We start from the raw sequence: 23,557 nt of genomic DNA on the forward strand, positions 1-23,557 counted from the left end.
TATGGTCTACACAACCTAGGGGAGTTTTCCTAGACTTCACACTTGGTTCTCCCCTCATGGAAATATGATGAGGAAAATTCTGACTACTGTGTATTTAGGAAATAATTTGGATATAAATTTTAGGCTTGAAGTCAATTATATATCATCCTATGTCTTGGCACTCGTTTTCTTTATTTGATGCTTTATTTACCACTTGACCAATTCTAATTGAGTTCAAATTTGATGGTTCTATCTAGTTGCAACTTGCAAGTAAAAGGAAGTGGAATTAAAATAATGATTTTTTTTTTTCTATAATCATGATTGTGTAATTACCTAAACTCTCACTAAATATGATAACCATATTTTTCTTTTCTTTTTTTTGGGTAAAATATGGTAATCATACTTTCAATCTATACTTTTGTGAGGAAGGGAATGGAGGTAGAATAAGTTTTTAAGGTCTCGACACAACGATAAGGTTGCTACATCGCAACCTAGTGGTCGCAAGTTCGAGTCTGAAAATAGCCTCTCCTTGAAGCAAGAGTAAGGTTGTGTATATTTTGACCCTCCCCATAATGGTAGAGCCTCGTACATTGGGTACACCCTTGATTGTATAACAACCTTAAACTCTTTTATGGTATTCACACTTTCAACATATAATTTTAGGATTGGATGGAGGTGGAATACATTTCTAAGATAATAGTGGTAGAGCCTTGGGTACACCCTTGATTGTGTAAGAAACTTAAACTCTTACTGAATATGGTATTCACACTTTCAACATATAATTTTGGGAAGGGAAGGAGGTGAAATCCATTTTTTAAATAATGAAACTTTTTTGTAATCTTGATTGTGTAACTACCTTAAAAATAGTTATGCTCTCAATATATAGCTTTTTCGGAGAAGAATGGACACGTTTCTTGCACGCCAAGCCAATGGATACACGGGAGGGAGTGCATTATAGTACATTATGGTTTGTATATAGAATACTCACATGATGAGAGACAATGCCAAGGAAAATATGAGAATTTGTGTACTATAGAGAACATGCGCGTCTTTTTTCTTATTTTTTTTAAATAAAAAATTTGATTGAAAAAATATAATAAAATTTAACAATTAAATTTAGAATAATTTGGAGCTAATAAAACAATCATGCTAGATAATAATTACAAAAGTTTCTATTTTGAGATCGCTTGCAACCATACCAAGCTCCAAGCTGATGTGAGGAGGTGAGAGAAGATGTCATATGGGTGGAAAACTTGGTGTATGGTGTAGCAAAACCCTATGTACTACTACAGTAAGAAAAATTATCTCCTCCCAGTTCTTTGTCTGGTCCAATTCCCCTAGTGTCTGTAGATTGTAATAAAAGGGGGATGTGGACTTCACCTGGGCAAAGTGTTCGGACAGGGGTAGGATAGTCATTGCGATCCCTTTATTACAATCACTGGTGGAACCGTTCGGACAAAGAACTAGAGCGGACAAAGATCCGTAGATCACATGTAAATTCACATATCCCTATATCTCAGAAATGCGTGACTGCCACGCTCAATAAGGCGCGTGGGCTGCGTGGCTGTATTATTTTTTCTATCCTCAATGGCATCTCTCGTTTGAACTACAAAGTCGTTACCTACATGGTTTTGACTTTGACTAGAATTGAATGGCATAAGCTGTCAGCCTGAGGTATTCGCCTGTTCCGCCGGCCATTCCCTTTATAAATCAACCCTTTCTTGAACGAGGCTGCTATGTTGTTTTGGCGATCTTACTCATTCACACCATAACACCGCCATGGCTACAGAGGAGCTGAGTTCTGCAAAGAGGGTCGTTATTGTTGGAGGAGGAGTTGCTGGTGCTCTTCTCGCAAAAACTCTCCAATTCCGTGCCGATGTCACCCTCATAGATCCGTAAGCTTCCCAATCTTTCTCTCTTACCGCTTCTTCTTATTTTATATGTAAGAAACACGAGAGGACTATGAAATTTGATGAGAATCATAAGAATTTTTGCTTAGATTTTTTTTGTTGTTCCTAATATTGAAAGTGATTGTTCGAATTGAATTTTGTACTAACGGTGAGGTGATATTCGACAAATATTACCAAGTTTTCTCCAAAGTTTCATGCGTAATTTCAAGCTTATGGAAAAGTTTGAATTCATTGAAGCTCTTAATGTTGCATTTGATGCATTTTTGAATTCATTGAAGCTCTTAATGTTGCATTTGATGCATTTGTGTGTTGAATTTTCGTCGGCGTTTTAAAACCTGAAAAACCTATCGCATTCCACTATGTAGAATTTGAACTAGATCTGTGAGAAATCCAATCTGAATGATACATTTCCAAGATATTGACCCAATGAATGTAGTCAATTTGTCTGTGTTTCCCCGAGTGCTACATACCAGCTTGGTATCAGAGGACGAGAGAGTGGAGAAACTAAAGGAGAACGTTAGTACCCTCCAGGAAGGCCAACATCAAATCCTCTCCAAACTCAACGAGTTATTCGAGAGGCTAAGTGTTCAACGTACCAATACTGTGTTTGAGAGGTGAAATTTCATGAGCATCAACTCAAAATGAAGAAGCTCGCCCTCCAAATTTACGGACATCCAACTCTCAAAGGACGACTTTTGCACCCAAATTGGTCAAATTGGATTTCCCTCCCTATAAAGAGGATGAAGATACAACCAGTTGGATGTGCTGAGCCGAGCAGTTTTTCATCTTCCATTAAACGTCCGAGGAAGAAAGAGTGTGTTGGCATCATTCCACTTGGAGGCAATGCCGAACTTTGGTGTCAACTTTACAAGCAGGATGTTGGAAGCACATTGTGGCAGAATTTTTATGAAGGGTTGCACACCTGATTCGGTCCCACTCAGTTCCAAGACTTCTTTGGCGAGTTGGGGAAGTTCCAACAATCCAGTTCTATCCATGACTATCAAGAAAGATTTGAAAAAATCTTATCCAAGGTGGGGTACCTCTCTCCTGAGCTCCAAGTGAACTGCTTTGTCAGCGGACTAAAAGATAGCATCAAGGTTGATGTCCTAGTTGGTTGCCCCACAACCTTATCTGCAGCTATTGGATTGGCTCGACTATACAAGCCCTGCGATCACTTACTTGAGAGAAAAAGCATTCCACCTAACATAGAACCTCTTCCCGTTCATTGACTCATGTCAACAGAGATGCAAGAAAGGCGGGCTAAGGGACTTTTCATGCCTAGACATCGATCAAGAAATTGTTCTTGATCGAAGGTTGTTACGAAGAGGAGTACACGTGGGAAGATCAATGTGATATTCAACAAAAATTTCCATCTTACGGTCTTGAGGAAAAGACCAAATCTAGCAGGAAGGATTTGTTACATACCACTGGATTGATTCAATGTGAATTGGATAGTCAATGTATAACAACTTTGAATATGCATGAAATCCATTTGTGTCAAGTCTACACAGCTGGGTTCTGGTCCATTCATAGATGAAGTGATGTGCTTACCTTGTAAAGTTAGTAGCCTTTATCAGTCAATAATTCCTAGTTTACCAGTATAGCTTTTGACTGGAAACTTATGTAGTATAATATGGCAACCGGGGTCCTAGTGATATTAATTTGTAGAGGTTCTATGGTATAAGCTAGAGATTGCACAATTTTGATGGCGCAGGTTCTCTACCTTGTATTAATACTTCCTGATTCTCTTCATCCAAGTAAGCTGGAGCTGCCACTTACTGTTGTGTCATATGATCATTTGCTTATCAATAAGGAGCACTGATATGATAAGCTTGGAAATCAATTAACATAACACAACACAAATGAAAAGCTTGGCTTTGGATAATGGGAGGTGCATATGCTGAGGGTATTCCATGCTGCACAGATTGCCTTAACTTAGTGCTCAAAAAAGTATGTGTAATGAAGGTTATTGGTGTCACATAATCTAGCTTTTTGTAGTGTTCTTGAGTTTTTAGTGTCTTGGGAACTCTGCAACCTCAAATTGGCAGTGCAAATTCTCTTGATGTTTGTGCTTCAGTAATCTTAGTTATGCACTGGAACAGCTGAATAATGATACAAGTACTTATGACATTCTCATTTCTGGTTCTTATAATCTATAATTAATCATCTGAGGCATCACTGGATGGAGTGGGTCTGTGACTAATGCTTTTGACTTTATTGTTGCTACTTTTGGATGAGAATCTTCGATATAATTTTAGAAGTCTAAAGTAGTAGGTTTCAGAAATCCAGAAAATAACTAGAATCGCAGTTACAGGTTTAGAAATCAGGTTTGAAGAGAAACCTAATATCAGGAGATCAAAAACTCTGATCTGGTCAAAAGGCTGGTCGAGTCCTTAATTTCAACAGGTGAACAATATATCAGAAACTGGTCTCAATCTAATTGTTAAATTCTCTTAGTTACTGAAGAATCCCACATGAAGTAGGAAACCACGGACTCTCAAAGGATATCTGAACAGTAATCAAATAAGTTCAGGTTAAGCAGAATGATGATAACAGACTTCAGTTATGCAACAAGCAGAAATCTGACATCAGGTCTTGAAAACAGTAACTGATTTGAAGTTTCCAGAAATCAGAGTTGAAATACGTTTCTGAAAGCAACAAGAAGATCAGATTTTGAAAACTGGAATAGCTTAAGAACTTGATCCAATTAATATGTATGAAAATAGATCTGAAATCTCAGGTCCAAAACTAAATTTATTCTCAGCATAAAATCGTGAGAACAAAGATTCCAATCCGTAGATACTTGCATGCCAAAAAATGTGTATACTCTGGTCCTGAGTGTTGGATCTTTATCCTTTCCAAACTTTGCAAGAAGGGCATGGATGCCAATGCATAAGAAAATGCCAATATTGGTTCTTTCTGCATGTTGAGCTTTCCAACCAAGGATCTTGCTTTATATTTACAATACAATAGTTTTCTATACTTACCATATTAAATAGCTTTTCTTATTCATTTTGGGCTTGTTTTGTTTAAATAGTAAGGAGTATTTTGAAATTCCATGGGCAAACTTGAGATCAATGGTGGAGCCATCTTTTGCAAAGAGGTCAGTGATCCGGCATACTGATTACTTCAAAAATGGACGTATAATCACATCTCATGCAATTAACATCACCGACACTGAAGTGTTAACTGCGGATGGTCTTCTGGTTCCCTATGATTATCTTGTCATAGCCACTGGCCATGCTGATTCTGCCCCCAAAGCAAGAACTGAAAAGCTCCAACAGTATGAAGCAGGTACTGATACTATTTTCAAAAGAACAATCCCTCTAGGAATATACTAATATTTGTAATATTTTCTTAATGTCTGCTTTTCTTTTTTCCCTAAACAATCTTAATAGTGCTTATAAACTGTTTTTTTTCCCCTGGTATTACATGTAATAACTAAATAGGTCTGATTTACTGTCACATCATTTGTTATAGTATTATTTATAAGTGTTCACTTTGGTTCAAAACTATGAACAATTAATTATAGAAGTAGGAAAATATATTGATACTCTCTAATTATATGTAACTTAACATTGAAATTAAGTTTTAAATAACTAAAAAATTTAAATTGAAGTTTGTCCTAACCTAAATTATTACTTTACCAAAAGAAGGAAAAAAAATTACATAGTGTTTTAAATATTATATAAGGCCCTAAAGCTTAATTATTATTATTTTTTGTTTTACGTGGGCCCTTCACTCATTGATATAGTGATGTTGCTCTGCTTCATAGACAAGGCAGTTCGCCCCTATCTCTTTTGTTTGATAGGCCTAAAAAAATTAAGAATGATTTCACCCAAAAAAAAAAAAAAAGAATGAGAAAAGAGGATCGGCTATACAGTCCAAGGCCTTCCCAGAAACAAAGCTTTACAAAGGAACGAAAGACGGGGAATAACATAACTTGGTAGTTATAGAAAACTGGGGGTTTCGTCCTATTAAGCTATGTGATGCAAACCTAAAAGGTTAGCACGCCAAGATTGAAGCTGGAAGAGAATAGGGGTATGTATAATGAAGATAGATAGATAAGTTGTAGATGAAGATAGATAGGTGGCAGCCTAGAGTCCCACTAGTTGCCCAACGTCGGAGTCCCACCAAGGTCATGATTGAAGGAGTCCCACCTTGATCCCACTTGAGTCTCACAAGCAAAAGTTCTCAAATAGAGCAATTTGTTTTCAATTCATGGTTGTCTTTTGAGAGCAGCCAAGACTTGCATTATATAGAGATAGAAATCTTGAGTACAACACATAGCAATAAAGAGACTCTTAGAATTCCAAAACCCCTTTGGAATTCCCCATACATAGATAACAAGTCCTAGATATGGAAAACTGCCCTCAAGACCTAGAAAGTTGTTCCCAAGACATAGGAACTACAAAAAAAAACAATAAAGAGACTTTTGGGATTCCAAGACAAGGTAATTCCCAACAAGTCAAATTGAGAAGACCTAAGCAAACATTAAAACTTAGTATTAGACTCTAGACTACTACTTAGGAAATTGAAAAGACTAACTACTAGTCCTAGGAAATAGAAAAAGGCTCATAATCATGCCTTGGAATACAAAAAGACAAATACTAAAATTGAGAAGGTATTCTAGTGGCTTCCTAGCAAGGCCACTAGATGCACTTCAGCAGAATTGCCCTGGCCAGCCTAGGCTGAAAATGATGGGCTGGGCTTGGACCAACATGTGGACCAGATTCTATAAAAGAACTCCCTGAACCAATTTCTCCCTGCATCACTATGATGGCCAAGATATTAACCCCCTTGAATTCTGCACAAATGAAAGCCTTCCAAACTGAATTGTTCTTGATTATGGAAACTGGACAGAGCCATATCGATTTCCTCCTATTCTTATATCTTATTCCTTTTCATGGGTGAATTTTGCCTATTTTCACATCTTGCATTTTCATAATTTACATATACAACATACTACATATTACTGTCAAGAGTAAATTTCTTGTTTTTCAGATATTTTGATTAAAAAAAAGTAAGGATTAGAAGCTTGAAAAACAAGGATTGGGTTACACCATGAATATGAAAGAGTTGCAATAATCATGGTTCTTGAATACCTTTTCATTCCTAACCTGCTGTAGCTCTTGAATTTAACAAACATGGTCTTCTACCCCTGATTTTCCAGATTTGGGCATTCCAAATTTCCATATCTTGAAAAGAGAGCAGTTCCCTAAGAGACACATGCCACACATTGACTTCAACATTTCCTTTCTACTACATCATGAAAGGACCGAATATGAGAGGTTAGGAGCTGTTTTTGCAGCCCTAAGACAAAAAATGCATATGTTATAGACAACCAATAGCCCCTATCATCAGATGATCAATGCCCAGAAAACTACATTTATGTGCAGTCAACATGAAGAATTGCACCGCAGCCCAAACTAGGTGATGGGGAAAATCCGATGGTATGACTTAACAATAAAGGCACCTTAGCTTTTCATTTCCAAAATCTTCTGTCATTTTTCTCCCTAATGCAATCAACAGTTTCAATTAAACCTAGCAGATTAGTATGTTAAAAAACGTTCCATTGGTCATTAGCTTGTGAAAATAGTAATCAGCCAACCCCTACCTTTCATTGGAATCAAAACAAAGATGGATGAAAAGGTTGAATTTCAAGCTATATCTCAGCACCAAATATCACTCTAAAAACATCTGCATATCATTTCCCAACTTAACTTTATTTACTTGCAGGAAAGATTCTCTTTGACTCATGATGCATCTTCATAAACCTGATCTATATGTAGATGTCATTAGTCGAGTCTCCCAATTATGAAGAAGTCCGTTTCTTTCTGCAGTCACTGATCTTCAAAGTGTACCTTCTTCCTCTTTATTCTATGTAATCCTGTACTTCTTTCCGCCTAAGCCTTAAACACCTTCTTCCAATGAACAAGGTGATAGGTAGTCAGTCCCCTGCTCTCATCCACACCATTAGACATTCTTTTGAAATTTGATTCTGTTGAACCTTATTAGCAACCAAAGCTGGAACAGTGGAAAGGAGAGATAGTGTATTTTTTTAATAAGTAAAAATAGCAATTCAGTATTATGGATGACATAGCACTTCATAGAATTTTTTTGGGATCTATTTCAAATACTTTCTCTAATAAATATTCAGGTTTTGGAGTGACCTGAGAATAATATTTACTGACCTTTCTTCTTTCTTTCTTTTTCCCTCTTTATTTCTTTATAATTGCTTGTTGAATCAAAAGCCTGTGATTTATATTAGCATTTGCTTTGAATTAGTGTTCTGTTTTTTAACGTTTGAAGGAACTAAAAAGAATATCTTGATTGTTGATTGAAGCATCTATTTCCTGTATGGCATCTATCAAGGTCATACAGGAACATCTTCCTAAGTGGGCCATCTAGGAGAATCATTGCTGTAAATTTTCTTAGAATTTTATGCATGTACGTGTTTATTTTTCTTATCTTGCATTACTTCTCAAAATATTCTCAACTTCATCATCTTATAAAATTAGTCTCTACATAAAAGAGTGATAGAGCAGGGACTAAGCATCACTTCTGGAGAGATACATTCCATGTCTTAGGTGGTCCTTATATCTAACTTCAGGCCTTCATCTTTTAAAAAACTAGAGTCCTGCCCTAGGTTAGAAGTATAAATCTTAAAATATTGAGCTCTGGATCCTCAAGGTGTATTTGTTGACCCAATCAGATATTAGAAATCTTTTTTTTCAATTAGTTTGGATTCATTATAAAATAAACCCATTTGTCATTTTTTTTAATGGTCATCTTGCTGAAATATTCGATATCTAATTAGGTCAATGTTTTGAACCCTTGTTCAAATGGAACAGTGGTTCAGAATGGCAAAGAGTATGGACTATCAATCTGTCACTATTGGTCAGAATCCAATGAACTCAGTTCAACTGTGCTGTACCTTTCTCTTTGGTTTGCTACTTTTCCTTTTTAATTTCATGCAGTATTTGTTACTGTGGGCAGTATTTGCTCCATGTCCACATGATAGGCCCTGCTAGAAAATTCCCCCTTCTATGCATCCCCTGGTACCTGCCCTTTTACTTGAACAAAGTGACAGCTATGTCGTTACAACGGTTATTCACAATTTCAGTTAACTGTATTATCTTTCTAATGGCAGAATACCAAAAGATAAAATCTGCTGATTCGATTTTAATCATTGGAGGGGGTCCCACTGGCGTTGAACTTGCTGGAGAGATTGCTGTTGATTTCCCTGAGAAGAAGGTTACTCTGGTTCACAGAGGGTCAAGGTTGCTAGAATTCATTGGACCAAAGGCTTCTAAGAAGACATTAGATTGGTTGATCTCAAAGAAGGTTGAAGTGATTTTGGAGCAGTCAGTTGACTTGAACTCTGTACCAGATGGAGATGGGACATATAAAACATCCGGTGGAGAAACTATAAGGGCTGATTGCCATTATGTTTGCATTGGTCAACCAACGGGTTCAGCCTGGCTAAAGGAGACCATACTAAAGGATATGTTGGATATGCATGGGAGATTGAAGGTTGATGAGAACTTGAGGGTTATCGGTCGGAAGAACATCTTTGCCATTGGGGATATTACTGACATTCAGGTAATGTAACTTGTATTCTCCCATGCTTGTGTGAAATATAACTTGATTGGCCACAAAAGGCATCGTAGAGGCAAGCCAAGTCTTATTTTGGGAAGCCTTGGCACACAAATATGCGTGAAAAATTGTGCCTCTTGTGCTCAAAGTCCCAAACATGTAGCCTGGCTGGCCAACCTACTGATATTAACTATAAGTGTACAATATGTGAGTCATGTATTCTTCTTTTTCCCTTGCCAAGTAAATTTTCCATTGAGCTATTTACAACGAAATATTTCTTTCTCTGGGGCTAGAGCCAACTAGGAGTCTAGGAGTGTCTGCCTCATGTACAAAAAAACTATCGAAGACTTGGCTTTACAAGTTACTGAGTAGAGGATATACTGAGGTATTAAACTGTTCTAGCTGAGAACAAATATATTATATACTTTCTAAGAGATGCAACAATCTCCAGTTAACCTGGAGAATCTTCCACATAAAAGATTTGATAGGGTAAGCATCAACCAGTAATCTATAACTCCTGAAAATAGTTGGTTCCTTTTTGGACTACTCATTAACATGTGTGGTGAATTATTACCGAACCAAAATAGAGGTTAAAAATGGCATAACTTTCTAGATACCTATAGAGCTCTCAAACTAATTCTTGGTCTAGAGGACCTCCTAGACATGTTGCACCGTTTGTACCATATTGGATTGAAATTAATAATATAGACCACCTGTCTAATACAGAGGAGGTACTCTCATACTAGTGGGACTATACAGTTTTTGTCCTCTGAATGAAGTTCAGGAGTGCATCTTTGATCTGGGGTTGCAAGACCCTTACATTGATCCAGAGCGATAATGGATTGAATCCCATTGTTAAATATGCATCATCTAGCGAATTGCTTGGGCCAAAATCAGCATGATCAAATGACTTTTAGCCATCCCATCTGTATTATGTGGTGTTTTAGAAATTCCATCTCCCAAGTTGCATATGGTAAATGTAAATATTTGCAATCATTTCATCGTGCTGATTCTTTGGTTAAGAAATCTTAAGCAGGAACTGTTCTGGAGCATATCCCAATCCCTTTTTCAAGAGACATGCCCCATATATGTGGGCCCAGACCAGAAAAAAATAAATAGTTTTCATATTTTTGTCTAGTAAATGTAAAATTATTTATGTTGTAGCATTTTCACTTATTCTTCAGTAATTTTAATGCCTTAATTATTGTTGGTGGTGGTGGAAATTAAAAATCACAGGAGATCAAACAAGGTTACATTGCACATAGGCATGCTTTATTGACTGCCAAGAACTTGAAGCTTTTGATGAATGGAGAAAAAGAAAGCAAGCTGGAAAAATACAAGCCTGGTAGCCCACTTGCACTTGTTTCGCTTGGGAGGAAAGAAGGCGTGGCACAACTCCCCTTCACAACAATAATCGGATGCATTCCTGGATATATCAAATCCAAGGACATGTTTGTTGGGAAGACAAGGAAGGAAATGGGCCTACAATCTTATCCCGCGGAGAATGAATGAGAGCTGAGTGAAATTAATGTACTATCTGTAAATTTTTTCCAGTTTTTTCTTATTTCTTCCTCAGACTTGTTTCTGCAGAAGTCAAGTAAGCAAATAGCCTTCCAACCCTTGTGATGTCCAGGCTAAAAGTGAGAGTCAAGAGAAACAGGTTCGTGGATAATTGTTGTTTCTTGTATTCTTCTTTTAATACTTTTTTTAATTATTTTCAACTCTGTAAGTTTCTTGTTACCTCCTTAATGGTTATCTGCTCACTGTTTGGGGCTTATTTATTTTTAATATAAAAAAGACAACTAATAATGTAATAGATTTTGGAATGTAATGGCATATGCACTATTAGTTCTGTAATAGATTTTGGAATCTAATGGAATATGTATTTTGTGGTTTTGATTTCATTTTTATCATCGAGAATGCAAAATTGACCTAGAATGTATTCCAAGAATGCATACCAAAAAAGAATCTTGACATCATATTGGAAGTTTTTTTTTTTTTTGGGGGGGGGGGGGGGGAAATAAATATTGGAAGAAAAGTTGAGATCGCATGGAAACAAGTTTGATTACAATTCAGGGGTTTGAGGAATATCTTAATTGGGTCTCCGATTATCATGTGAAATACCAAAAAAATTATTTATCTGATATATATTAAGTAATAAATTAGGTAGATAAAAATCGTAATAAATAGATATGAATCATAATGAATCCAAAACATTTTTTGGGGGGGTTAATAATAATAAATGTTTCATAATTAATGACTAATAAATCCATTTTGTTAGTAATTAATCGTTTTCATAATTCAATGGCCCAAAGCCATGCGAAAGTGTGATAAGATTTAACATCCATTGGTTGTATAGTAATTAAAGAAGCAAACAAGCCTATTTCTGTAAAATCAATTGATAAAAATTGAAAATAAGAATCAGGTGATGCACTGGAGACAACCCCACATCACATCCATCAACATCGTAAGATGATGATGGTATAGTGAAGAAATGGTGATCACATCATCACCATATCATCATCGTCAACTACTGCAATCTGTAACAACTACTCTGTAGTCTATAGTCTATAGCCTATATAGTCTATAACCACAACCACCAGGTATCATAAGTTCATAACTCATAAGGCGAGAGAGATATAAGGGGAGAATGGCATTTTCGTCCTTTCGTACAGTACAGAATGTCAAAATCAAGAACTCCAAAAGTCACTGGAGAGACAGAGAGAACGTCAGGAACCCAAAAGGCAATAAAAGGCCAAAACCAAACAAGCAAAAATAACAGAAAAAAGGACGGACGAATATACTTGTCCTTTCACTGTAGAGAGTGGGAGAGTGAGAGAGAAATAGACCATTGGATGACGTCACGTTATCTGATTTCCTATTCTCTTCCCTGCACTTGAAGCCAGAGCCTAGAGCCACTGGATTCTGCTCCTCTCCACGCACCCATGAGTTAGAAATCGTCCATCGCGCCCATGGTTTGAGGATCTTTGTCCTCTCAATTACATTATCCGTATTTGACGTCAAGTATATTTAACAGATGAGGTAAAAATGACTATCTTACTCTTATCCGAATAAACTGTTTGTAGTGAGGTCCATGTGAGGTCCACCTCCTTCTATTAAATGTACTTGACCTCAAATACGGACAGTCTAATTGAGAGAATAAAAATTCTGATTGGAGGAAAAATTGTCTTTTGCAATTCTCTGGCCATTCCATTTTTCCAAGTCTATCTAATAGGGGGTGGTTTTTACTCGGACAGTATGTTCGGGCAAGGGGTAGGATGATCATTTCCAAACCTATGAGAGGAATTGTAGAAAATGGATGGTCAGGGAATTGATATCGGTATCGTATCTCCTGATATAGACTATATAGATTGATTTTCCAAGTGATTGATCTTGATATTGTGTCGATACTATATCGGTGACACGGTACGAATAAATGGTAAAAACAATTAAAAAAAAAAAAAATCATTTTAAAAGGAGAACCAGGATATATTTATCTAATACGATCGATCTGTGTCGATACCGATCCAATATCATATTGAGTTTGAGTTGACCAATACCATGCACTAAAACCATGAGTGTGGTAGCAGATGCCAAAATGTGAATCAATGAAGCACAACTAAACGTGGTGCACATGTGATGGAGAGATCCTCATTTTCAACTTGATGCACGCCGTCCGAAAGGCACCCAGGCCATGTGTTGTCACCTGTTGCCACACTAATTTATCTCTAACTCGGGGGTGTGCTAGAGAAGAGTTCAATGGGAAGATAGAGAGAGACAGAGAGATCATTTGTCAAATTCATGGTTTTAATGCACAATATTGGATCATATATCGGTCACTTGCAAAATTAATATGATACCGATATAGCAGCACGGTATCAGCAGCTTGGCCATATCGGACAAATTTGCTCTTAATTCTCCTAAAAAAAATTTTGGTTGATTAACGAAACTGATACGTATCGTAACTCAAACCTGATCGTATCATCATAAGAAGATTCCGGCTTCAGCGCAACCAGTGAAGGAGACGCGTCAAACAAGTGTCGGTGAATGACGTGGTGGTGACGAGTATGAAATATAGAGCGACGGCGCCGTCAAAAAAAAAATAAAAGAGGGAAATCAGAGATTTTTTCGCCGTCTGAAAAAAAAGGAAATCAGAGATATTTTCGCCGTCGGCAATCGTCATCGATGAGACCTCCGTATCCATCAAACCCCAAGCCCCAAGATACGGCTGTACGCCTGTACATCACTTTCCATCCATTGCAGGTACAGCAGATACAATCATTCCCTCTCTTTCTCTCTCTCTCTCTCTCTCTCTCTCTCTCTCTCTGGAATCTGGATTCGTTGTTGGTTTTTTTTGGGTCTTTATAATGCTCTTCAAACTTATAACTTCATATGTGTCCAACTCTCTTTTCACTTTCGATCGATCTCTCTCACTATCACTCTCAGTTACTCTCACTATCACTTCTTTCTCTGCTTTTCAAAGGTTTTGCGGCAATGGCGATTCGGAGTTTGGCACCGGTAGTGCTTCTGCTGCTGCTGGCTTTAGCTTCGGTGATGGAAGAAGCTTCCAGTCAGTGAATACTTTCTTTTTGTTGGGTTTGTTAATTATATTATAAATTTTATCTTTTTTTCTAATCTGGATTTTTTAATTTTTTTTTAATTTTTGAAGAATGCGATAATGGGTGGAGTCCATGCATGCTGGTGGCGGTGGCTGCTGCAGCTTCTCCAACAAAGAATCAAATTCGAAAGGTGTGTATGACGATTTTTAGTGATTATTGTTTTATGTTCCTTTTAACAAACAGCAGAATAAAGTTCTTAAAAATGGTTTCTTTTCGATTATTAACTCGCAGCTTCTGCATGGAGAGGAGGAGGAGGTGTTCAAGGTTGGTTTTGGATCATTGGATTCTCACCATGGAAAGGATGTGGTGAGCTGGGATTTGAGAAAGGCTCCATCTGGTCCTGACCCTTTGCACCATAATGGTGATAGCCCTAAGAAGCCCCGAACTCCCTAAACTCTCTCTCTTTCTCTCTTTTTTTGTGGGTGGAGGTGAAGCCAAGTTAAGGATATAGTACTCTGTACTTGCTTGCCATGGTCGTCTCTCTTTTCTTGTTTTTTTCGTTTTTTTTTAAGCTTTTAATTAAATATGTGAGGAGTATGTAAGATGTATGTGTTTATGATGTTAAATATATGAGTGCAGTTTAAGTTTTACAGACCAAAATTCTTTCTTCAAGGTTTGGTTTTTGTTACAAACCTGATTGTTTGTATACGCTTATTAGGGATGTGTTAATTTGGCCCGGCCAACCCGAGCCCGTAGGGTAGGCCTGGGCTGGGATTTTCAGACCCAAAGTCGGCCCAGGCTTGGGTTGAGCCGAGCCTAACCCTTCCAAATATATGTATAAAAAAATGTTGTCTGTGAGGGGGGGGGGGGGCATTGGCGACGCCCAAACACAGTGACGGCCGAAATAACCACTCCACACCCCCATGAATAGCAAAAATCTCACTCCCTGAGATGGCAGCGCACACTGCACACATGCGTGGCCGTTGCGCTTTTCCACAAAGAACGCTCCTATATCATAACTCACTCGTTCACACATTAATTTTTTTTTTTAAAGAATCTAAGTCATCCTTAAGACTAAGGTCCAGCTCAATCAGGATCAATTAGGATTGGGCTGGGTTAGGTTGGGCTGAGTTATACCAGCCTGACTTTGGGATGGGCTGGGCATGGACTGAGTTAACAGAGCTTAGAATTGGGCTAGGGTTTTAAAAAACACTGCCTAGTCCGGTCCAAGCCAAGTCACAATGATCTTATTATATTCAACTCCAAAAACTGGTCTCAAAATGATATAATTAAAATTGCTCAGCAAGCTTTCAATGAATTTCCAACAGGCCACATCAAAGCCTCAGTGGTTGCACACAACAGCTATCCCTCCATTGGGTTCCTCCCCCTCCTCCTGGAGTAATCAAAATTAACTATGATGCTTCCTTCTCTCACAAAAGATAAATCTGTGAAAGAAATTGGAGTCATCCTCGGAGATCATTTGGATCTTCAAATCCAAGCTACGTTAAAACCTTTGCGCCTCTAATCGGCATTTCAAGGGGAAGCCATTGCAATCTGAAGTGCTTTCTCCCAAGCTCACTCAATTGGCCTCCAACATATTCAATTTGAATCTAATAATTTGGAGCTTGTTCATCTGGCTTGTTATAACTTAGCTTTCTCTATTTAAGAGAAGCTTCGCTGAACCGGTTAGCATAATTGCATAACACAATTAAGAGAAAAGTTGGAGAGAGAAAGAAAAAAACAAAGAGTCTTCTTCTTCTTCAAGCAAGGGGTTTGGATGTTGGAGGTAGTGCACTCGATGGAGATCTTGACCATGTGTTGTATTCCTTTGAAGGAACACACCGCTTGTGTGTTCTTGGTAATCAACAAATCATGTTCATATTATTATTACATATGTTCATTGAGTTCCTAGATACATGAAAATTTGTAATGTATATTATTTTGTTGTGCTTCTACCGCCACTTTTACCATATTCGTCTACCCTTCAATGGCTCTCTTCTCCTTTTTGCCATTGCCATGATCAGGGTTTTAAAACTCGTAATAGGTGGCAGAATTGGTCAAAGCCGATTCTGTTCCGAATCGATTGGCACCAACCAGTTATTATCAATATAGGGGGTGAAATTAGAATCGGCCCTACATCGGGAATCAGTTCAATTCAACTAAAAATATAAAAGAATTGGTTAAAGAATTAGTAATCGGTTAAGGAATCCCCGTTTCAATTCCGATTTAAGTTATAATGATTAAGATTGATAAAAATTGGGATCGGTATCAGCCAATTCTGTTACGAATCGGCCGATTAACCTATCTGATTCCCGATTTTTTAAACCCTAGCCATGATAGAGATGAAAGAAACAAGTAGTAAAAACTAAAAAGACAGAGAGACAAGGGAAACGATGCAAGATATCTGTCTTGAAAAATAAAAGGGGAAGAGAGTGAATGACGGGGCAGGGAGATTTTCAACTGTCAGCCCCAACGGTTAAGCCGGTCCAGCCTTAACCATCAAATAGACCGGTTGAACCCAGTCTCCCAGTTATAGGTTCTCCTTCCGTTTCTTTCTCTAGGGTTTATCGAGGGGTTTACAGGAGAAAACATCGAAAAAAATTCCGACTCTTGCAAGCAAAGAAGCTGTTGATGAACAACAAAACCCACTCGACAAATTTTAGGTAATTTGTTCACTGATGTTTTCTTTTTCTGTTATAAAACCTCTTTATTTCCTCAGCAGAGATGCAAAAACGCATCTCTGCGTCATTGAAAACCTTTTTCTCAAATCTTTTTCTAACATCTCAGAATCCGTAATCCAACCATCTCTGGCCATAGATTACCTTATAAATTCATGTGGGTTATCCCCAGAAACTGCTGCTTCTGCAGCTAAGAAAATCCATCGTAAGTTCCACACTACAGAGAAACCGGATTCTGTGCTCAAGTTCTTTGAAAGCATTGGTTTTTCAAGAACCCACATCACAAAGCTCGTCTCCATGAAGCCCAAATTGTTATTTTCTTCTGTGGATAATACCCTCAAGCCCAAGTTAAAGCCATTCCAAGATTTGGGTCTATCTGGTTCGGAACTCGCAATAGTGATTGCTTCAAATCCAGGTATCCTAGTTAGAAGCCTAAGAACCCAGATAGTTCCCAGCCTTAAGGTCATTACAAGCTATGTTGGGACGGGTAAGAATATATTGAGAACATTAAAGCGCTCAAGATGGCTACTTTCAGCCAATCCTGCAGGAAGATTGCAGCCCAACATTGATATCCTGAGGAATCAAAATGTGCCCGATTCAAGAATTGCTTACCTGATGATGACTCAACCGGGGAATTTGTTGATGAAGCCTGATCATATAAAAGAAGCAGTTGAGACCCTCAAGGGGTTGGGCTTCAAACCTGAGTCAAGAATGTTTACTGTGGGAATTCACATCTTGGGTTCGATGAGCAAATCTACTTGGGAGGCAAAGATCAAGTTGTTGAAGGATTTGGGCTGGTCTGAAGAGCAAATTTTTGCTGCCTTTAGGAAATATCCTATCTACATGTCATGTTCAGAGAAGAAGATGAAGCTAGGAATGGAATTCTATGCAAATGCCCTCAATTGGGATGCTTCAGTTGTTTCAAAACATCCAAAGCTTCTAATGTTCAGCTTTGAAGAAAGGATTATCCCCAGATTTGAGGTTTGGAAGATGTTAATGTCAAAAGGGTTTGTTTTGAATAAGCAGGCGAATTTGGTTACAGCATGGAATATGTCCGAGCAAAATTTCTTGGAGAAGTATGTGGAGAAGTATAAGGAAAAAGTTCCTGATTTAATGAAGGTGTACAAGATGCAGAAAATTGGGATGGTAAACTGAGTTGTTGGACAACATCGAGTAGTTGTCTCAAATGGAGGAAGAAGGAGGTGGAACTGCTTGAATTTAGCTATTGTCCTTGGGGATTCAGAGCTATGGAAGTGTTTTCAGAGATGACAGTGGAGATTTGAGAAGGGGTATGTTTTTTGGTTTTGGACCATACCCACAACCATGTCAGACACATAGCATCATAGCAATTAATAACTAGATGAATCCAGAGCCATTGAGGTGGTTGTAATTTAGATATCTACCTGTTTAATTGGATGTTGTTCATTATAAAAGCAATTCATACTCAAATCTTTTTATGAGTTGGACCTTTTGGTTCTTTTTGTTATCCATCAAGTGTTGAGGACTCTGCAAAGTGCAAATCATATGCTCATTTGTATTACATTTCATATAGTAAGTTGTTTTTTTAGTTTTTGGAAGATTATTGAAAAGCTAAATGCAAGGTTCTTTCCCAAAGAGAAACTGACCAGGTTTGCATGGTTGTTATATGCACAGGGAAGTTATCTGAAATGGGCATGAGTATGGTGCTATGAAGTTCTTACTGAATTTCTATCCTTAAAGGTCATTGTTTCTCTTTATGTGTTAGCTCACATGTGGTTGTGGCATTGCACCCTGCAAATCTGATTATATTTTGCTGGCCCTAAACAGATGTTTCTGTGATCATTTGTTTGTTGGGAGTAGCCATGCTTCCTGCTGGTAGACTGGCTGTCCTTCAAAATTGTGCTTTTGATAGACAGGTCAAACTTTTGGTTTACTGGGATTCGACTAGCAATGGAGCTCCACATCTTTCTAAGAAGGAATCATTTCAAGTCCACTAAATTGGAAAACAAAAGACAAGATAATAATCATTCAGGAGGTCGTATGAAGCAGGTAGCCAAGATTCTAGGTAAAATATTCAGATTTGATTGACAAAATCTTGAAGCCTAGGCTTGGGATAACAAACAATTGACCAAAATAAATTCCAGAGAAGAGACAAGGACTAGGTTCTGTAACTAAAGCAAATATAATTAGTCAAGCTGTATCTTTTGTATATAAATTTCAGTTTCTCATAATTTAGATTAGAGTGCAACATTACAGATCCTAAAGGAAAATTTCTTGACAACCCACTAAAGAACAGAGGTTCACATGCTTTTTGAATCAGACTTATCTTCAGACTTATTTTCAGATACTACAAATTTAAATATAAGTGAGGCCTTCATGAACTGAAATGCCTTGGCAAGTCCAACATGCAATAGAAGGTATTTGTGATTTTCCATTTTATTTTTTTCCCCTGGAATTCAAGGCTCTCACTATCTTTGTGGATTTCTCTAATGCAAATCGTATAGAGTAATTCCGATGGATGTATTTTGGTCAATATACTTCAAGAAGCCTGTAGATTTTGTAAATATAAATGCTGTTTTTATTTTTTTTTTTTCTCTTCCTTCTACAGTTCTCCCAGATTCAAAGAGGTCTATCTTAAGCTTAAGGATACTAACATGACTGATGACCCTGCTCCAATCCACTCTAAAATTTTTTTTAACTAAAATAGGCTAAAATCCATGAGATCCAAATGTTTCCACAAACTCAGAAATTATGAAGAAAGAAAAACATCAACAGCAAATAATATATAATTTGAATGGTTCAGTTTTGTACTATTTTATCCTTTTCCTTTTTCTTTTTGGAGGAAAATACTAGCCTTGAAACAGACTTTTCAAACTCTAGCCTTGATGATGATTTGATTACTTGAACCAACAGAACTTATGCTTAAGCCCATTTTGAAATGTTTTTATTGGCCAATTGGAAAGTCTTCTACAATATTAAAATCCAAGAACAATTTGAGAAATGTTATATCCCCATTGATCTGGTATAATCTTTGGGCAATCAAATTCAGATTTTAGAACTCAACAAGATTTTTCGGAGGTAGGGAATTGAACAAGAAGTTGACGATTTGAGTAGGGGTGTCAAAATGGATGCCAAATCGAAAGACCGACCAGACCAAATCGAAAACCAAAACTAACCAAACCAAAATAGGAAATCCCATCAAGTCAATTATAAACTAAGTGTGTCAACGAGTCGGTTCTGGTCAGTTTCAGTCATACTTAATCAGTTCCTACAAATTTAAGGCCCTGCATCGATTCTGCATGTTAATATAGTCAGGGCATGGACTCGTTTCTATTCGGTTGAAAGCTATCGGTCCATAATCGGATGTTAAAAGAGCTAATTGACTAATCAGATTATAAGCAGGCTAATCGGGTCATATACAGGCTATACTAGCTAAACGGGCTAATCGAGCTTTAAACGGCCTAATTTTATTATTTCCAACCGTTTTTTTCAAAAGATTTGATATTTATGGAATACCGTAAATTAAACAGTCAAAACACATTTGCTAAACACCATCCATTAGATTTAATTAGACACCAGCAGAGAGAAAAGAATTAAAGTGTTAACATAGGGCACTTTATCTTTTCTCTTTCTCTTTCTCTTCCTCTTCCTCTTTTATAATCAAGATAGTGAAATGGAAGCAAGAATCCAACGTTTCAGCTCATTACAGTTGCTTCTATAGGAAAAGATCTAAAGACCATGCTTCTCTTTCTCCTTATGCCTTGTGTTTTCCAGAAATTTGTGTAGAGAGAGAAGTCCAAGCTTTTATTGAAATGGATAAACTGTTGGAAGTATGTCCATCAACCCTTTTATTTAAATTAAATTATTTAATTTGTTTAATTATTTAGCGTGATTTATTAACGGGCTTTGGTAGTCCTTAAGTTTTAACCTAAATTTATTCACGACTAGAGACGGGACAGGACTTGACACCCTGTTTATATGGTTGTCGCACTGTGTGCATCTGGAAATGAATATTTTGGACCACAAGTTCAAGTGTACATATAGTATATACATTGAATCAGACCACATGAGAATTTCGCATGTCTGTTACTGCCATTTAGTGAACACAACTATATGTAATCTTATAACAAGTGTACATCTCATGTACAAGAAATTTCCATACCTCCAAAACATGTGAATATGAGATGTTCATGTAATTTTCAAGCCCCAAAACATAGGAACATCTTTTTTCTTTTTGGATTAAAGGGAGCTTATATTAATAAAAATTTGAATAAGGTATTACAATCTGTAGTATTTCTTTCCATTGGCATCATTCCTTATAAGTGTGGAAAGTGCCACTGGAAGGTTGTCAACACAAAGATGGATTTCTTGAAAGGAATGTAGGAAACCCGCCAAGAAGTCTGCACAACAATTGATCTCTCTCACGTGGTGCGCAAATAATACCCAAATACAACCTGCAGCAAATGCATCATAGTTGTTAACACACTTCCACCATCTACAGAACGTCCGATAGCAAGCGTCAAAATTAATCGGCTACACAACACGACATTTACCAGGTTCATTAATCCCCCTGGCAGTCCATGATCCAAACTTAATCATTTAGAAGGTGGGGGAGGGGAGCGCTGCGAGGGGTTGCTCCGTCTTGGACTACGACCACGCTCTCTAACGACTGTGGAGACAATCGTATCCATATTGCAAGAAGTCTCTGTCATCGTTGGGTCACGTAAGGAAGCAAACTAATTCCCCAAAGGGAGGTTCAAAGAGGAAGACGCAGGACTGGATTTTGTCGCTTCAACTGGTTGCACAACAGCACCATTGGAGAGTGGAGACGACGTCAGAACCATAGCAGCAGTTCTAGCGCCGTTGATAGTGTTGCATGCAGCATTGACAGTTATAGCCAAACCACCAGAACGATAGTTTGGCGCATGTTTATCAACGCCATGCAAGTCCACAACCTTCTCTTTCCCACATCCAATATAAGGCTCCACAATTTTGGCACTCTTTTCAAACCCCCCATTTTCGCACTTGATCTGCCATTAGTGGGGGGAGTCGTGCCCCCTTTAGTAGAAATCACACTTGTAACTGTCTTGTTGGCTATAGCAGTTGGACTCGCCTTTCTATGAGGAAGAGAGGGTTCCCCCGCCGGCAGTTGTGAATCTGGCACCACCGGTGGGGTTGCAGCCACTGGTAGAGGGTGTTTTTTTTGTCCCCTTCGTTTAGAATCTGATTGCCAATGTTCCTCAACCTGCATTGCATCAACTGGTTGAACCTGATCAAGTTTCTATTTTTGATTTGCAACATCCTGCGAACATGCGTTGTTACTATGGCCAAAGACTTGACATAAACTGCAAATTGGGGGTACCCAATCATATTCAACTGGTTGCTCCAGAATTCTACCATCCTCTAAAGCAATGGTGATAGAAAGGGATAATCCAGCTGCAACTTTGATCGAGACACAGAATCTTGCAAATGATAGGCGCTCACGTTGTGATGTACGCCTGTCAGCACAGATCGGTTTCCCTAACATGCTTGCAATTCGACCCAATGATCGAGGCCCCCAAAAAATGGAGATTAAGGCCATATAGTCTGACCCATAATGGGAGTTCTGCCTCCTCCTTCTTGGACATAGAAACATCAGGGGACCAAGGTTGTAGGATAATTGGTCGAGTTCCCAACGTCCAAGGGCCTCATCTAGCATTTGTCAACTTAGTTCAATGCCCTGGAAATCAAAGAGAAAAATACCACTTTCTAGACCAAAAACTTCAATTTCCCCTAATGAGACCATTTCTCCTTAACAAATCTTTTTATGGTGGAAAAGGATGGTTTAGTTCTAAAGACAGCCAACAATCGCAGCCTCCCACCTATCTTTTTTGTCTAATAAATCTTTAGCAGTGCAGCATGCCACTTTCTTACCATCAATGAGAGATGGTTCAACAAAAGGGATATCATCAGCCCCATCCCTTACTTGGCCTCCAGAAAAGAGGCTTACCCACGACTGTTGTGGATCCATCCTCCCATCACCACCGGCAACAACTTGGGAGGTTGGAACAATGTCATGAGCCACCGGGTTAGGAACACCGGTGGCCATGAAACGTGAAAGAGAAAATATAGAAAAAAGCTTCGCACTTCAAACTTCACCAAGGATACCTATGTTCCATATGAACATCTTATGTTCATGTTAATTTTTTTTTTTTTGGTAATCACACAAAGCACACGCTAATCCTAAAAGGTTAACCAACTTTTGGGATCGAATGGTGGATATACACAACACACACTACACTCACACACCCAATGTGGGATTAAACCCATGCACCCAATGCACATGGTGCAATGCATTTTTTTGGTAATCACACAAACTACACGTCAATCCCAAAAGTTTAACCAACTTTTGGGACCACGGAATGATGAATATACACAACACACACCCCAATCACACACCCGATGTGAGACTAAACCCACGTATGTTCATGTTATTTTTCATGCCCCAAAACATCATCCCAATATTAAATCACATTTAATTATAAGTATTCTGGTGTCCTTAGGCCCACAAGTGTTTAAATCTCATGGGGGACAACCCCCTTATTTGTGCCAAATATTCACCTAAAGTTATGTTTTTTTTGGTAACACCTAAAGTTATATCATATCTCTTAAAATATGCAAGCCCAACTTGCAAGCCCATTAAAATATCCAAATTCTTATTTCAAAAATACTATATTATATGGGTCCCACCTAGTCAAAACTAAGGTTTGTGAATAATCAAGATTTAATAACCTATAATTTCCAAAGTTTACTAACCTTATTGTATATTTTAGTGGGCCAGCAAAGAATGTACACATAATGGGAATCTAATTAA

At 37.9% G+C, this 23,557-nt stretch overlaps 1 protein-coding gene and 1 long non-coding RNA gene across 2 annotated transcripts; both read left to right on the forward strand.

Moving 5' to 3' along the window:
• The first annotated feature begins 1,687 nt into the window (after positions 1-1,687).
• On the forward strand, positions 1,688-11,231 carry LOC122642273 (apoptosis-inducing factor homolog B-like). Its single transcript, XM_043835714.1, has 4 exons — positions 1,688-1,874; positions 4,927-5,183; positions 9,043-9,494; positions 10,725-11,231. The coding sequence occupies exons 1-4, from the start codon at positions 1,759-1,761 to the stop codon at positions 10,998-11,000; spliced, it is 1,101 nt and encodes a 366-aa protein (XP_043691649.1). The 5' UTR covers positions 1,688-1,758; the 3' UTR covers positions 11,001-11,231.
• Positions 11,232-16,601: 5,370 nt separating this feature from the next.
• Positions 16,602-20,519, forward strand: LOC122641498. Its single transcript, XR_006329918.1, has 2 exons — positions 16,602-16,710; positions 20,315-20,519. It is a non-coding gene; the product is annotated as an uncharacterized LOC122641498 (long non-coding RNA).
• Positions 20,520-23,557: the final 3,038 nt, after the last annotated feature.

The sequence above is a fragment of the Telopea speciosissima genome, chromosome 10 (assembly GCF_018873765.1).
Source record: "Telopea speciosissima isolate NSW1024214 ecotype Mountain lineage chromosome 10, Tspe_v1, whole genome shotgun sequence".
Lineage (NCBI taxonomy): Eukaryota > Viridiplantae > Streptophyta > Magnoliopsida > Proteales > Proteaceae > Telopea > Telopea speciosissima.

What these genes read in the sequence shown, in the direction of transcription:
- LOC122642273 (XM_043835714.1), top strand. Translation starts at nt 1,759, where the DNA reads ATGGCTACAGAGGAGCTGAGTTCTGCAAAGAGGGTCGTTATTGTTGGA. An exon ending in GCTCCAACAGTATGAAGCAG is followed by an intron (nt 5,184 to 9,042) that starts GTACTGATACTA and finishes TTCTAATGGCAG; the next exon opens with AATACCAAAAGATAAAATCT. An exon ending in GGGATATTACTGACATTCAG is followed by an intron (nt 9,495 to 10,724) that starts GTAATGTAACTT and finishes TAAAAATCACAG; the next exon opens with GAGATCAAACAAGGTTACAT.